The sequence below is a fragment of the Carassius auratus genome, chromosome 36 (genome assembly GCF_003368295.1).
Source record: "Carassius auratus strain Wakin chromosome 36, ASM336829v1, whole genome shotgun sequence".
Taxonomy (NCBI): domain Eukaryota; kingdom Metazoa; phylum Chordata; class Actinopteri; order Cypriniformes; family Cyprinidae; genus Carassius; species Carassius auratus.
The window spans coordinates 20,112,547-20,127,862 of record NC_039278.1 but is presented as its reverse complement, the minus strand read 5'-3'; the positions used below and the strand labels follow the sequence as shown (position 1 = coordinate 20,127,862).

The 15,316-nt window shown below is 40.4% G+C and overlaps 2 protein-coding genes across 2 annotated transcripts in view; both read right to left on the bottom strand.

Annotated features, from left to right (window-relative positions):
• Positions 1 to 5,015: 5,015 nt before the first annotated feature.
• On the bottom strand, positions 5,016 to 11,657 carry LOC113055586 (uncharacterized). The gene is made up of 5 exons (XM_026221988.1): positions 11,394 to 11,657; positions 6,691 to 6,914; positions 6,272 to 6,439; positions 5,333 to 5,559; positions 5,016 to 5,204 (listed from the first exon to the last, which is right to left on the bottom strand). Exons 1-5 carry the CDS (start codon positions 11,458 to 11,460, stop codon positions 5,069 to 5,071), a joined length of 822 nt encoding a protein of 273 aa, XP_026077773.1. The 5' UTR covers positions 11,461 to 11,657; the 3' UTR covers positions 5,016 to 5,068.
• Positions 11,658 to 11,938: 281 nt separating this feature from the next.
• LOC113055585 (filamin A-interacting protein 1-like) overlaps positions 11,939 to 15,316 on the bottom strand; it is a 41,368-nt gene continuing 37,990 nt past the window's right edge. The window contains exon 6 of the mRNA XM_026221987.1: positions 11,939 to 12,373. Within this exon, the coding sequence (XP_026077772.1) occupies positions 12,233 to 12,373 (141 nt within the window). The 3' untranslated portion in view covers positions 11,939 to 12,232. The remainder of the gene's footprint in view (positions 12,374 to 15,316) is intronic.

The window sequence follows — 15,316 nt, the reverse complement described above, 5'->3', positions numbered from 1 at the left end:
TGAAAGTGAGACATTTTGAAATGTCATGACAAATATGGGCTCATTCTGGATTTCATGAAAGCTACACATTCCAAAAAGTTGGGACAGGTTGCAATTCGAGGCCGGAAAAGTTAAATGCACATACAGGTGCTGGTCATATAATTAGAATATCATCAAAAGGTTGATTTATTTCACTAATTCCATTCAAAAAGTGAAACTTGTATATTATATTCATTCATTACACACAGACTGATATATTTCAAATGTTTATTTCTTGTAATTTTGATGATTATAACTGACATCTAAGGAAAATCCCAAATTCAGTATCTCAGAAAATTAGAATATAACTTAAGAACAATACAAAGAAAGGATTTTTAGAAATCTTTGCCAACTAAAAATGATGAACATGAAAAGTGGTTCTTGAAGCACTGGCTCCAGCTGCAGTCCACTCTTTGTGAATCTCCCCCACATTTCTGAATGGGTTTTGTTTCACAATCCTCTCCAGGGTGCGGTTATCCCTATTAGTACACTTTTTTCTACCACATCTTTTCCTTCCCTTCACCTCTCTTTTAATGTGCTTGGACAGCTCAGTTCACAACACTGCAGTGACGCTGCTGACGTGTTTTCTGGTGCGCCCAATAACAAAGATAACACATCAGCAGCGCTCACAACAGACACGGAAGAGAAGACAATGCTGAATAAAGTCATAGTTTTTGCTATTTTTGGACCAAATTGTATTTTCGATGCTTCAAAATATTCTAACGGACCCTCTGATGTCACATGGAGTACTTTAATGATGTTTTTCTTACCTTTCTGGACATGGACAGTAGACCGTACACACAGCTTCAATGGAGGGACTGAGAGCTCTCGGACTAAATCTAAAATATCTTAAATGGAGGTCTCACGGGTTTGGAACGACATGAGAGTGAGTTATTAATGACATAATTTTCATTTTTGGATGAACTTACCCCTTCACTGGTTTGCACTATCTGCCATGTGTTGCTTTACTTAACTTTATTTATTTAACTTTTTTTTTTTTTACATGTGCTTATTTGTATAGTTGTATTTAATATTTAATCTATATCTAGCTGTATTTTTATGCTCTAGTCTTATCTGTATGCACCAAGGGTCTGAGAGTAATGCAATTTCAATTCTTTGTATGTATGTGCTGTACATGTGAAAGAACTGACAATAGAAGTCTATTTAACATCTGATAGGAAACATCCTTTTTGATGTACTGCAGATGAGCAAACACTCTATAAAAAAAATACTTGAAAATATAAATGCAGACATCAAACAGAGTCTACGTGATGGACGTGTGCTATAAAGCCCAGAGGGAAATCTCTAGGGAGCCCGTGCCAAATTAGTCTTTTGACGTCACGACTCTGTAATTAGCACAGATCACGACTTCTAGAAAACACCTGAAAGAACGACTTTGATTCTGAAAGCATCCTACTCGTGCTTATCAAGAGTTCATGTGTGATGAAAGATCAAACAGTCTTTGCAATGTTATTGCAATAGCAATTGCATCAAATATAACACCAAGATTTCTGACCGAAGTTGATGGGGTAATTGTAGAAGATCCTAGCTGGATGGAGAAATCATGCTGTAGAGTTGGAGTGGCATGGAAGACAAGAAGCTCAGTCTTTGCCAGGTTGAGCTGTAGGTGATATTCTTTCATCCATGCCGAGGTGTCCACCAGGCAGCCTGAGATCTGTGCAGCTACCGTTGGATCATCTGGATGAAATGAAGGATAGAGCTGTGTGTCATCAGTATAACAATGGTAGGAGAAGCCATGTGCCTGTATGATGGGAACCAGTGATGTTGTGTACATGGAGAAGAAGAAGAGGAGGGGTCCCAGAACTGATCCCTGAGGAACCCCAGTGACAAGTTGTTGGCTTTGGATACCAAGCCACCCTGAAAGACCTGAGAGACACAGGTCTGCAGCTATCTGTAAGTGATGTGTTTAATGTACACAGGTGTCTGTGAGGAGAGATGTGTTGATGATGTGTGTGTGAGTGCTAGTAAAAGACTAGGAGAGATTGCTTGGAGGAGATGTGAGGGGATTGTGTCTAGATGTTAGGATGGCTGGAGAGGAGAAGTTTGGATACTTCTGCTTCAGTGAGGGGACAAAAGGAAAGTGTGTGTGGAGATGAGAACTGACTGATCGTTCTGGTCTGTCTGTGAAGAATGTGGCGAAATCATCAGCTGTTATACATACATATATACTGTATGAATATATATAATTGAAATATTTAAATATATTTTTAAAAGCAATTTAAAATACATATACATTCACATATGCCACATTTGAAAAAAGACGTTATTTGTTTTTAATACGTGTGTACAAAGAACACAATAATCACATAATTGAATACAAATCAACAAGTAACATGCTAAAACTAAATATAAAACATTATAATCTTATAATCTCTGGTGAGCTAGAAGTCTACATTAAACGTAGGCTACTGTAGGATTGGAAATGTATTTTCTTGTCCCTGAAATGTATTTTAAAATATATTTGATTTATTAAGGTTGCAACTAAATATATTTTCAGTTTAAAAAAAAAATAGCTTCACTGTTTACAACATATATATTACCATATTTAAAATATATTTTGGCCAGACAGATTTATTTATTGCAGTTTGGGGTATGATCTTGAGACACTGATGGACAGAGTTCAGGCTCTTCTCTCGCAGCGAGACGCAAACGGAGGACATGAGTTCATGTGTTTGTCACCAGAGTCCTGCAGTCATGCATGAAAACCATATCAGTTTGTGCTGCTGGAGACCACACACACACACACACACACGCACACACGCACACGCGCACCCACACTCACACACACGCACAAAAACACACACACACACGGCTGCATGTCGACCCACTGCAGGCCTCAGACTAGCAGAACAAACTGCTTCATCATTCTGAGTGTTTAACTGTGTCTCCACAGGGCAAACGAGTGTGTGTGTGTGTGTGTGTGTGTGTGTGTGTGTGTACAAATGTCCTCACTATGAGTCTGTTATTAATGATGATCACCACGCTCCAGGCTCGTCCGTCCGTGTGTCATGTCCAAGCGGAGAGGAGATCATCTTCAGACAGAGAAAGTCAACAGGAAGTCCAGCGTTCACTTTCCTCAGATGTATTTCTACTTCCTCCGCAGTCTGAGAAATGAGCAACGGTCTGATTGCAGCTGTTTAATATGCAATAACTCCATCGGCTCCGAGGGTCAGAGGAGGCAGATGCTCATGAATAAAGACAGAGTTAAAGATGCGTGAACTTATTAATTACAAGTTTGAAATCCTTTCCTGCTTTACAAGGTTATTGTGTGTTTGTGTTTTCCGCTCGGACAGACCTGTCACCCTGAGATGTGTTTGTCCTCCAGGTGGCCGAGCACACACACACACACACACACACACACACACACACCTGTTTCCTCTGGACCTGATGTGTAACTTGTGCCACTGCAGCTGAAAGAGTTGTGAAACCTCCTGCCCTCATCAGTTCTGTGACCTTTGCCCTTTTCATTCGGATCCACATGTATCTGACAGCACAGACCTCACCTGGCCTGAACAGTGACACTCTTATCTTCCACAGTGTTTAAACAGTTTAACTGATGCAACATTACAACTTATTTTCCAGTTGATGTATTAGTTTCAGTTGGTTCTTCACAGGACTCTGAATCTGAACTGTGCCAGTGCTCCTGACCACGTCCAGATCCTCCTCATTAGATCAGAGCCGGACACTTGAACACGGTCTGTTTGACCAGAGATCAGACCTGAGACACCTGCTCCACAGCGCTCTGATGCTGGACTGAAGGAGTGGGTCGTCGCTCTCAATCCCATCAGAATATTAGGATCATATAAACCACACAGATGTTAACATTAGAACTAACTAAAACCATGAAGAAAACGTGTTCCTTACATGTGAAACAAAGTTAAAGGTTCGTTTCTCATTTTCATTTAGGTTAACATGTACTAAAATATCTAAAACTGAACAAATTTAATAAAAACAGAGATATATTTAATGCTACCGGAATCTTAAAATTAAAACAGGAAAACAATTTAATTAAAAAAGTGCATAATAGTATCTCAGTGATACTAGAATAGAACTGTATTTTTATATTTCCTTAAATTTCAACTTCTTCATGTTTGTAGTTTTTGTGAGTCCCAGAAGTGTGTGATGACTGCCACCCAGTGACTGATCTGAGAACAGCAGGAAACACCTGATGATGACGGGTTAGGAGCATCTACTGCTTCCTCTGCATTAGACTCCGTCTGTCATTAACAGCACACAAGAAGAGAAACCAGACGTTCCTTTAAGAGAAAACTAATGGATTTATTACAAACTATAACAGACATTTCAAAGTGCAGCACGAACAGACGAGACAAACATTCACATACAAACACATTTACAACTGCTCAATACAGCACCAAAACAAAAACATAATTCAAGTAATGTAGTAATGTCACGTGCTGATGGCGGTCAGCGAGAGTCGGGTGGAGTATTTTTAGCAGCACTGCACAACAGTTCATGTGCTTATCGTCGCCTAACTAGAACCAGAAGTAGATAAATATCACGTGTGCTTTTTAAAACAGCATGTGACAACAGCGGGAAACTATATTCATGCAGTGTGCGCAGGTCAAAAGAGTAAATCTGATCAGAAGCTCGTGACAAACACGCTTATAAACCCGATCACTTTATATAGCGTTCATGTAAACACTACGTTCAGATTCACTGATCAGAATGAATTCACTCCAATGGAGGCAAAATTGTCCATGTAAACATACCTAGAGATGTGATGTCAGCGCTGGCTCAAGTCCACAAAATGTCTATCTATATGGACGGGGTCTCGAGCGCTGTGGGCGGGGTCTCGAGCGCTGTGGGCGGGGTCTCGTGTGCCGGTGGGCGGGGTCTCGTGCGCCGGTGAGCGGGGTCTCACGCTGCTGGGCGGAGTCTCGTGCGCTGACGGGCGGGGTCTCTTGCGCTGTGGGCGGGGTCTCTTGCGCTGTGGGCGGGGTCTCTTGCGCTGTGGGCGGGGTCTCTTGCGCTGTGGGCGGGGTCTCGTGCGCTGACGGATCGACGTGCATCACAGTGAGACCTCAGCGACGTCACTCAGGAGGATCTGTGTGTGTGATTCTCCGCTCTGATATCCCTGCAGGATCTTCTCCAGCTCTTCTAAACACGGCCCGATCACGTGACTCGACACCGGAGCCATTTTGAACCTACGGGGAACAAAAACAACCATCAGAAGCACTGAAAGCATTATTTAAAAGGCACATTTTACATCGCTCCTGCAGTGTGTGTGTGTGTGTGCAGGTGTGTGTGTGTGTGTGCTGGAGTGTTTGCTCACCTGCGCAGCAGTTCTCCAGCTCTGCGTGCGGTGGGTCTGTGTTTCCTCAGCGCCGCGGTACAGAACGCTGCTAGCGTGTTGTAGCAGTGCTCCTGCAGTGCATTATGGGAGCTGGTCTCCCACTGCGGGAGCTCGCTGGCGTAGCGACACGCCGTCTGAACGAACTCCAGCAGCTTCTCCCACTGAGCTTCCTGCAGCAGCAGACGGCCTCCGTCCTGACACGAGCGCTGCACACACACACACACACACACACACTCATTACATCACAGTCGTCTTGTGTACGTGTCATCTGTCATCAGTCTGTAGTCCAGTACAGGGCTAGCAACACCAAACACATGGGTTTGATTCCCAGAGAAGGGATGAACTAAACGAATCTTGCTCCGTTATAATTCTGTGAATATCTGTTAAACTGTAGTTTATTTCTGTGATGCGCAGCTGAATATTTTTGTAGAAACTGTGATACACTACAAATGAAACGTTTGGAGAACAAAAAATGTACACTTTTATTCATTAAGGATGAATTAAATAGTTTAAAAATGACAGTAAAGACATTTCTAATGTTATAAAAGATTTCTTTTTCAATTAAATGCTGTTCTTCTGAACTTTGTTCATCTTTGAATCCTGAAAAATAAAATGTTTCACAGTTTCCACAGAAATATTGAGCAGCACAACTGTGTTCAACATTGATAATAATCAGAAATGTTTCTTGAGCAGTAAATCATCATATTATTCTGATTTCTGAAGATCATGTGACACTGAAGACTGGAGGAATGATGCTGAAAATACAGCGGAGCATCACAGAAATAAATTACACTTTAACACAGATTCACACAGAAAACAGATGTTTTACACTGGAGTAATATTTTATGATTTTTACTCTATTTTTGATCAAATAAATGCAGCCTTGAGCAGAAGAGCGTAACGGTGGTGTGTTCTCACCCTGAAGGCCATCAGCTGAGGCCGGGCTTTCCTGAAGCAGTGTGCGTCTCTGTTGGAGCCCAGACGGGAGTATGGGATGGATCTGTACACACTGCTCTTCTTCTGATGCAGATCCTCCAGTAAGAGCCTGAGGTCAGAGGTCAGCGAGACGGACGCCATCTGAACGGACTGAGAGCACGGAAGACAGGGTCACGGGGTGCTAGTGTAACACACACACACACACACACACAGAGACACACACACAGAGACACACACATACACACTCACATACACACTCACATACACACACAGAGACACACACACACACACAGACACACACATACACACGCACACACACATACACACGCACACACACATACACACACACACACAGAGACACACACAGAGACACACACAGAGACACACACAGAGACACACACCTGCTCGGCCAGCAGAAGACTTCTGAGCAGGTGTCTGGAGACGGACGTCACACACGTGTCCAAACGGCCTGGAGTCCGGCGTCTCTCTGGACCTGTGTCCACTTCAGACACTGAGGAGTGTTTGAGAGTCCTGACATCACGACACACACACACACACACGTGTCCCCGTCTCCCGTGTCTCGCTCCGCCGGACAGCACATCCATGTAGGATCTCCTCAGACGTCCTGCGGGAGGAAGAGCAGTAATGAAGCTTGAGATGTAGGACAGCGATGAGGAGAAATACAGCAGTGGACACACAAGACCTTCATCCTCATCCTCATCTTCATCATGATGATGGTCAGCTTCATCTCGAGAGCTTGCTGTGGTTTAAGACTGGATGAGAAACTCTGTATCACTGATGTTTAATTCTGCTCTGTATGTCTATGAAGCGCTGCAGAAATAACCTCCAGGACGTTCCTCGGTGTTAGAAGACTTCCACGACTATAACCAAACTAACATCAACACTTCATTTTCCCACCTCAAGCATTAAAGATCTTTTATGATTTACGGTTTCGTTTCAGATTTAGACATATTTTACTCTCAGACCCAAAACTGAATTGGTTTAAAAAGGATTTTACACAGACCTGGTTATAAACACACATGCTAACAAACATAACATCTATCAATGTTTTTATATCCTTCTTATAGGACTTAAGTTAAAAACAGACAGATAGTGCGTCTATGGTCTCTTTATGTTTGTAAAATATATATATACAAATATAAAGACAATTTTATTGCTTTAGACGGATGGTAATCAGCAAAAAATGTTTTCAATCTTGATTGTCTTCACTGTTTTTTAGTTGAAGACGGTCACACATCTGAAGGAATGTTTTCAGTGCGGTTTCTCTCTTATCCTCCTTCTTTCTGGATCTAAACAACATCAACAATATTTTTTATATATAAATTAATAAATGAAGTAAATAACCCTATCTCAAGTTGTGTTTCCTGTAGTGTAGGACATATATAAGATTATTCTATATACTTGTGAGCTTGGGTTGAGCCTGAAAATATGAACAAGTGTGATGCTACTAAACATGTTCTGCAGCACTATGAAAGAGACCTGAGTGACGTCATTTCTGATAAATGATGTCACACATGAGTGGATCATTAACTTATTGGCGTAGAATCTAGGGATGGGCATGATTAATCGACGATCGATAATTGATCGTTAAGATTTTCCTCGATCATGTTAATTTGTTATCGATTTATCTAAAGCATTTTTTTTTATCTAATGCAGGTTGCGTTGCGTAGTGCGAGTCTTGAAGCAATTAAATGAATTTCACTGTGTGGCAGCAATTAAATATTTTACCACCAGGGTGCAATATTTGACACCCTACTCGGTTATCTGTGATCTTCCGTTTTGATTTCAAAGAATAATCATGAAGATGTCACGGCGAAGTGTGGCGTGGGACCATTTTGATTTAAAAAGCGAACTAGTTAACTGCAAACATTGCGATGGGGTGTTTAAGTACAACTTGGCCACGACTCAAATGATGTACCTGTGCATCCCGGCAACGTCAGTTCCCTCAGAGTGGGTGTTTTCGGCAGCTGGACTGACGGTCACCATGGTTGCGGTGGCGTCTGACACCAGATCATATCAACATGCTTATACGGTATTTCTCAACAAAAATCCGTAGACTCGTGCAGAAGTTGTATGCTAGTTACTAAAGTTAGTTATTTTTCATGAGGCTTTAAGTAGCATAATTTGTTACGCTAGCGTAATTGTTAGGAAGGCTAATATCTGGCCTTTTCTTCTGGCTTGGATAGTTTTGAGTTACATTTTGACAAAATCTGTCAGATCTAAGTATTATAATGTTTTTTTTTATGTTATTGTTTAACATGATTCTTTTATCATTATTATTATTTAGGAACAAATGAGGTCTCTGTTTAAGAACGCCTGCTAGCAGCTGCAGGTTCCGCTGCTTTAGAGCACTGCATATGCACGCGGATATATGTTCGGTTTGCCTGAACGTAGTTTAACTGTCTGCCACAAGTTGATCTTGTAATAAAGGTCTCACCGAGGAAAAACACGCTGTATTTTTGTATTCATTGCATTTTTTAATTATAAAAATTAAATAATTAATTATATTATAAAAATATTAATGATTAATCGATAGTCGATCGTTAATTCTCCCGACGATCGACTAAGAAAATTTAATCGAATGCCCATCCCTAGAAGAATCAGGGCCGGATTAACCATACGGGCAACTGGGCAATTGCCCAGGGGCCCAAGACCTCTAAAGGGCCCAGGGCAGCAAGGGCACAAGCAAAATACTGTATCTGGTATCTCCCGCTTTATATTAAACAAACTGTAAACACGGGCTTTTGCGCTGCACAGAGAGACGCTGCGCTGTTTAATGACTTTGAACGTGAGTTGAGAGCGGCTGAGAGTCAGTCTCATACGGACTGACCAATGAAGAGAGGGCCTCAAGTTAAGACCCTCTCCTCATTGGTCAGTCCGCATGAGGTGGGTCAAATGTTACGCCGAGCGGGTTACGTCAGGCGACAGGCGTTGCTACAACAGAAAAAAATCTGACATGGAGAAGCTAAGTGGGAGCGCGAAGCGGAAATTAAAAAAGTAAAGGACATCAGAAACGCAGAAAATTTTAAGTATATAACGTACCTAAAATAGGCAATTCCTTCACTCCTGTTAATGTTGCCGACAGTTCTGATAAGTCAGCTTCCGTCAACGACGAGGACAACTCAGCTAGCCAGGACTTTTCTACACCGCCAGCTTACGTTTACAGCCCCGAGAGCGAAGAGCATTTCAAATTCAAACATGCACTTCGTCATTATTTAGGACTAAAATTGTGTGTTTTGCCAGATTATGTAGCATTTATTTCTGTCTTGTCTTCTTCAGAGAAATTGACAGATTTCTAAATGTTTATGTAGCACTAAAATGTATAACTGGTTAATTGTGCTGTGATATGTTGTTGTTCTATTTTAAAACAAGTTAAAATGAGCTAAGGATAAAAATGTTTATAAGCAGATAATAGTGATACTGCATTTTATTTATTTATTTTTTCCTTGAGGTGCCAGCTTCATTAAAATGCTGTAAATTGTTGTGGAGGGATAACTGGCAGATTTCAAATTGTTTGTGTTGGACTAATAACTTGATTGCCTTGTTGAATTCTGGGGAAACAGGGTCATAGCCTGGTAATACCAGACTCTGCTACTTCACTTTGCTTCGTAGACAGAGTCTGGAATGGCATAATAGAGAAGTGTTTTCTCTCTCGCTAGGGGGCGCTTGTCTGAAGTTTAAAATCATTGGTTACCCGTAAGCCAATCAGATACGTTTAGTTAAGACGCATGTTATTCGCCTGTACAGCCGCATCGAAGCACAGACATCATGCATCGAACTCAAATCTATGATTGAACTTCCACTGTAAACCTGTTGTAAACACATGATGATGCGAGCGAAATACCGGAGTGAACATGGCTGTAAACGACTTTTGCAGATTGAAAAAGAGTTGAATGTTCTCCATAACAGAGCGAATTGCATCCCGTGTCTCGTTTCCCATTTCCGCGGTCGTTTCGGTTTTCGATTTCTCTAACCTACAATGTAAAACTCGGCGCTTAGCATCTACGTCACGGCTCTCAGCCCGCCCTCTGGTCGTTGATTGGCCCGGCTGTTTCCAGACCGGTGGCAAACAGAAAGCTCTGACGCTGTATCAGACTGAGTACAGAAGCGAAATGAAATTGAGCGGAAGTAGGAAGTCTGACGTAGTCAGGCTAACAGGGTCACCCTGTCAGGGTGATTTCTGCTTAAAATGAGCTGAGGACCAAATTGTTTCTTGATGTGTTGTCTGTGATCTTCTGTTATAGCTCTATCAATTCAATACATTTCTATTGGGGATAAATGTTGTTAAATAAACAATGGTTCGAAAGTGGTTGCTTATTTATTCATTTTTGTGAAAATGGAGGATATTTCCCTCCCTCTCAATGTAGTGGGTCAATTTTACCAGATTATACAGATGCTGATGTGTTTTGTTTTCATAGCATCATATGTGAGTGAATGTCTTTGATAGTAGTGCATTTGTAGTTCTATGAGCATTTAAATATTTGTAAATCAAGATACACCTGATGACAGTTAGAATTTGAAGTATTGAGTATATTTACTGTATATTACAGTAATATATTCTGTATATGACCATATTATGGTGATCCTGGGGTCGTGATGATGGGGCTCTTGAATATTGTTGCCCAGGGTACAACAAAGTGTTAATCTGGCCCTGCGTAGAATAGTTAGTGTTAGAGTCTACACTGAGGGACTTCAAAGTCTCTTGAGTTTATATACATATATATATATATATATATAAAAGAATAAGAAAAACACAAATAAATGCTCACGTTATTGACAAAAAATAGACACTGCACATTTAACGTTAGTTAATAATTTTCTCAGAGATATGACAAAATGCTTGGTGTATGATTGATGTAAGACGTTATTTTAGGCTAAAACTTACTAAAATCTTATTTTTTTTATCCATTATAATGGGGTTACCAAGAAAAAAGCTTAATTTTAGTGAAACACCACTTTTAAAAATCTGAGGGACTGAAATATTACCGAATCCCAGCAGCAACCGATTTAATAATTTCAGCACTGAGACCCTGAAGTTGATGAACGATGATGAAGATGATGATGATGATGAAGATGTCCTCACCTGTGATCTTGGCCTGTGGTTCTGGGATCTCCATTAAAACTGATCTCTGATCAGAATCATCTGCCATTTTAAACTCTTTCTTCTCTTCCTGCACGAAACGCGCGATAAACTCTCAGTTTTTCAGCGTGAAACTAAAATAACCTTCGGGAACTCGACTCAAAACACCGATGAAACCTAAAGAAAGAAAAAATCTGAAGAACATCAATAAAACAAATCATTAAACAGCGATGAAGCGCGGAGGAAAGTTTCTGTTTGGCGCCGAGAGCGCGCGCTCTGCACTCATTCATCCGCCAGACCCCGCCCACAACATTTAGCGCGCAGGCGGGGCTTCCGTTCGTGCGCTCTGATTGGCTCTATGATGCGAGGCGACAATCTGATTGGTCTGACGCCAGTGCTGTGCTGTAGAAGCTCAGGATCGACTAAACTGTGAGTTAAGGCTTTCATTTGAGTTTAAATTCATTTGAACTCTACCTCCATTTAAAGTCAGGGGGCCAAATAATGATTTAATGTTATCACAATCAATAATTGTGTTTCAAACTGATGAGCAAGATATAAAAGGTATTTTATTAACATCCAGATATCATACATCAAAAATACTTAATGCTTCAAAACCATAACAGCGGTAACTACCAATTTAATGAGTGCAATAATCACATTTTGTCAAAAGAAAAAGAGTGAGAGCAAAGTTCAGCACCATAAAGTGAAAGATGAGGGTTTTTAATCACAGTGTCTTTGTACTTCTGAACACGGCTGGATATAGAGTCTCGTTACAGCACCAAAAGTGATCAAACAAAGCTAAACACAATAAATAGAACGGCTCAGGCGTGTGGACGCTTCGCTCATGATTTGGTTGGCTGGTTCAGGTTCAGGCTGTTAGACACACATTTCCCAGAGTTCAGTGGGGTTTGGACGGCGCTGTTTGATCCTTTGGGTTTGGGAATCCTGGTGGGTCCAGGACGCCGGAATGATTCCAGAGGCATCTGTCAGGAGCCAAAGAGAAAGACTCTCAGTTTAGGACATGAACACACACAGCATTCCTCTTGGATTACTCTACTGATGAACATTTCTGAATTATCATTCAGTGGGTTATTTAACCATATATTACTGTGTCTTTGGAAGGCTTTTGTCTTTCAAACACATTAAAATGTTATTATTTCTTATATATATGTAATGCAGGAATTCTCAACGTTTTGTCATCTTTCACCTAATATATTTACTCGAAGAACCCCTGATATCTTAACATAAATATTTTAATAATTACGCATCACATTTCAGTGTTGGTGGTTCACTGATGTTGGTCAATGATCACATCACATGCAGGTAAACAAACAACATATTGCATTTTTTAGTAGGTGTTTTATTTAGATTGATGTCATTTTAAAATGACTTTTTTTCTGATTTAATTCATTATTAGCTTAATATTAAATTCATGAACCCCAGTTTGGAAAACCTTGATGTAATGTTATGTTTAATACACTTTATGTTGTTAATTACAATGAATGTAACAGTATATTCAGTAATCTACCCAGCTCTGGCAGTTACAAATACAGATTATACAGATTATACGACTTGTGTAAAAATAGAAAATCTCTATTGTCAAAGACAAAAATAAATTAAAATATGTGAGAAATGTAATAATTTAATTTTCCATCTATTTTTATTGTGGTATTTATATTGTGTGAGGGGTCAATTTGACCCACATATTTTTTGTTCAAAATAAGATGCACAAATAAAAAATAAATATAAAATGTGAACTTTCACTTTCTTTTTTGTAATAATATTGTATTTTTCTCAAACCCTTGTAAGAGTAACTGGGTTTCTCTCGTTTCTTTCCAGTGCTGCAAGAGTTGAGAGATACAAAAAAATAACATCCGAAAACAACCTCGAATAGGCAAGTCTTGAATATTATGTATTTAATATTTTGGTGTTTGACAAGCTATAAAAACAGTTTCTTCAATGTTTTTCAAAATGTTGATTTTTGGCAAATAGCTTTGCATGTACATTCTTGACCCCGAATGAGAAATATTCACCAAATTTCAAGACGAAATCTAAAGTTCACCCAGTATTTGGGACAGGTTTAGACAGATGTGTATGGTGCTGAGGGGACCAGAAGGTGGCGCTCTCAAACACCGATCAGCTCCATACACAACGACACACCAGACTTCATGCTCTCACACAAACATGCCCTTATCTGCAAAACATAATCAAGAAGGCTTCGAAAAAATGGTTTACTTGTCATAATTTTTTCACCTATAAAGAAAAATCGAATTGGTTATAGCTGAGAAACTCTGACATGAGTCTGTGCAGGGAGAATGATGAATATGTCGATGTGAGATGTATTTTTGTTTGGATCAGTTATTCAGAAAGATAGAGAGAGAGACAGGAGTCTTAGTGCAGACAGACGAGTGTTTCTGCAGTCGTCTCCTGAGGTTTGTGTGACGGATCTATTTCAGCTCGATCAGCACTAATGCTCTTCCAGAGAGTGACGTCAGCGCAGGAGAGTCGAGGAAGTACGTCACAGTCTCCCTCTGCTGCACAGCTGCTAATGCATTTCTATACAGTTTACAATCATATGTACTGATAACGTTTGGCTTACGTTCCTATTCAGTGATGAACATTTCTACATGTTCTCTAGTTTACTTAATGTATGAAAAATGTGTTTTCTTGGTTAATGTTGCAACATTAAGTTAAACGTTACGTTTTCAGACATTATGGGAACGTTACTTTTGAATGTTTTAGAAAAAAATTAAATAACTGATGTATAAATAATGTTTTCATTTGAAGAACGTTCAGATAACTTTGAATGAACGTTCCATTAATGTTACTGGAAGAGCGTTTGTTCATAACCCTATGTCAGAATCTTCTGCAGTGGATTTGGAGATGTTTCTCAGCCTCTAGAAGTCTGCAGAGAACTTTCTAAATGAGCTCTCCAAAACCAAACCAACTGCAGATTTGCGTCACACATAAAAAATGTTCAAATGTGTGTCACGCTGTGCTCTCGGCTCGAGTAACGCAGAAGAAACCCTTGCGGATGGAGTCAGAGGGCATGTAGATGCACATAATGACCGCTAATTAAAAGTGTGGTACGAGCAGGAGCTTCCAGAGACGAGCTGCTGTCACCATGGAAACTAAACAAGGCTTTTGTTTGGGCTTCAGAGGACCGCTGAGAGAACCGCCTCCAAACAATCCTTTTCTTCTGAAAGAACTCTCAGAAACATTTTATTAACGTTATATAACGTTGAAGGCTTCCCGTCACACATGCTGCTACATCTGAGATGCTTTACCAAGTAACTCTTCTGATTCATCATTAATCAAAGCCTAAACTGACCTAAACTTGGTCTCACACTTCAGCTAATAATCAGCTGAATCAACTTTAAGGGCAGTAAGCCACCCTGGGTAATCGTGTGTCTGGTTAGGTCTGTGTTTAAATATCCTATCAGTCATCATCAAATCACATGAAAAGCATCTCAAATGAGGAAATGATTCCTTCAGTCCCATCGGGCACAACATGTCATTTGTGTTTCTTGGTAACGAGGTTCACGTCATCTCTAGTGCACATACTGCATCGATTCAAGCTAAACGAGTGTGTGTGTGTTTGAGGGTGATTCACTAACGGGGCTGATGAGACATCGTCTCACTTCATAATCACAGCTGTTCCCAAGCCCTCCATGAACAGCAGTTTGTTTAGCCAGACAACCAGAGGATACACACTCCAGACGGCACCAATTCCAGCCTAAATCAATTTAAAGGGATACTTCACCCAAAAAGGACAATTATATGTTTATCTGCTTATCCCCAGGGCATCCAAGATGTAAGTTACTTTGTTTCTCCAGTAGAACGCAAACTGAGATTTTTAGCTCGAAACTTTGCAGTCTGTCAGTCATACAATGTAAGTGAATGGGAATCACAGCTTTGACAGCCAA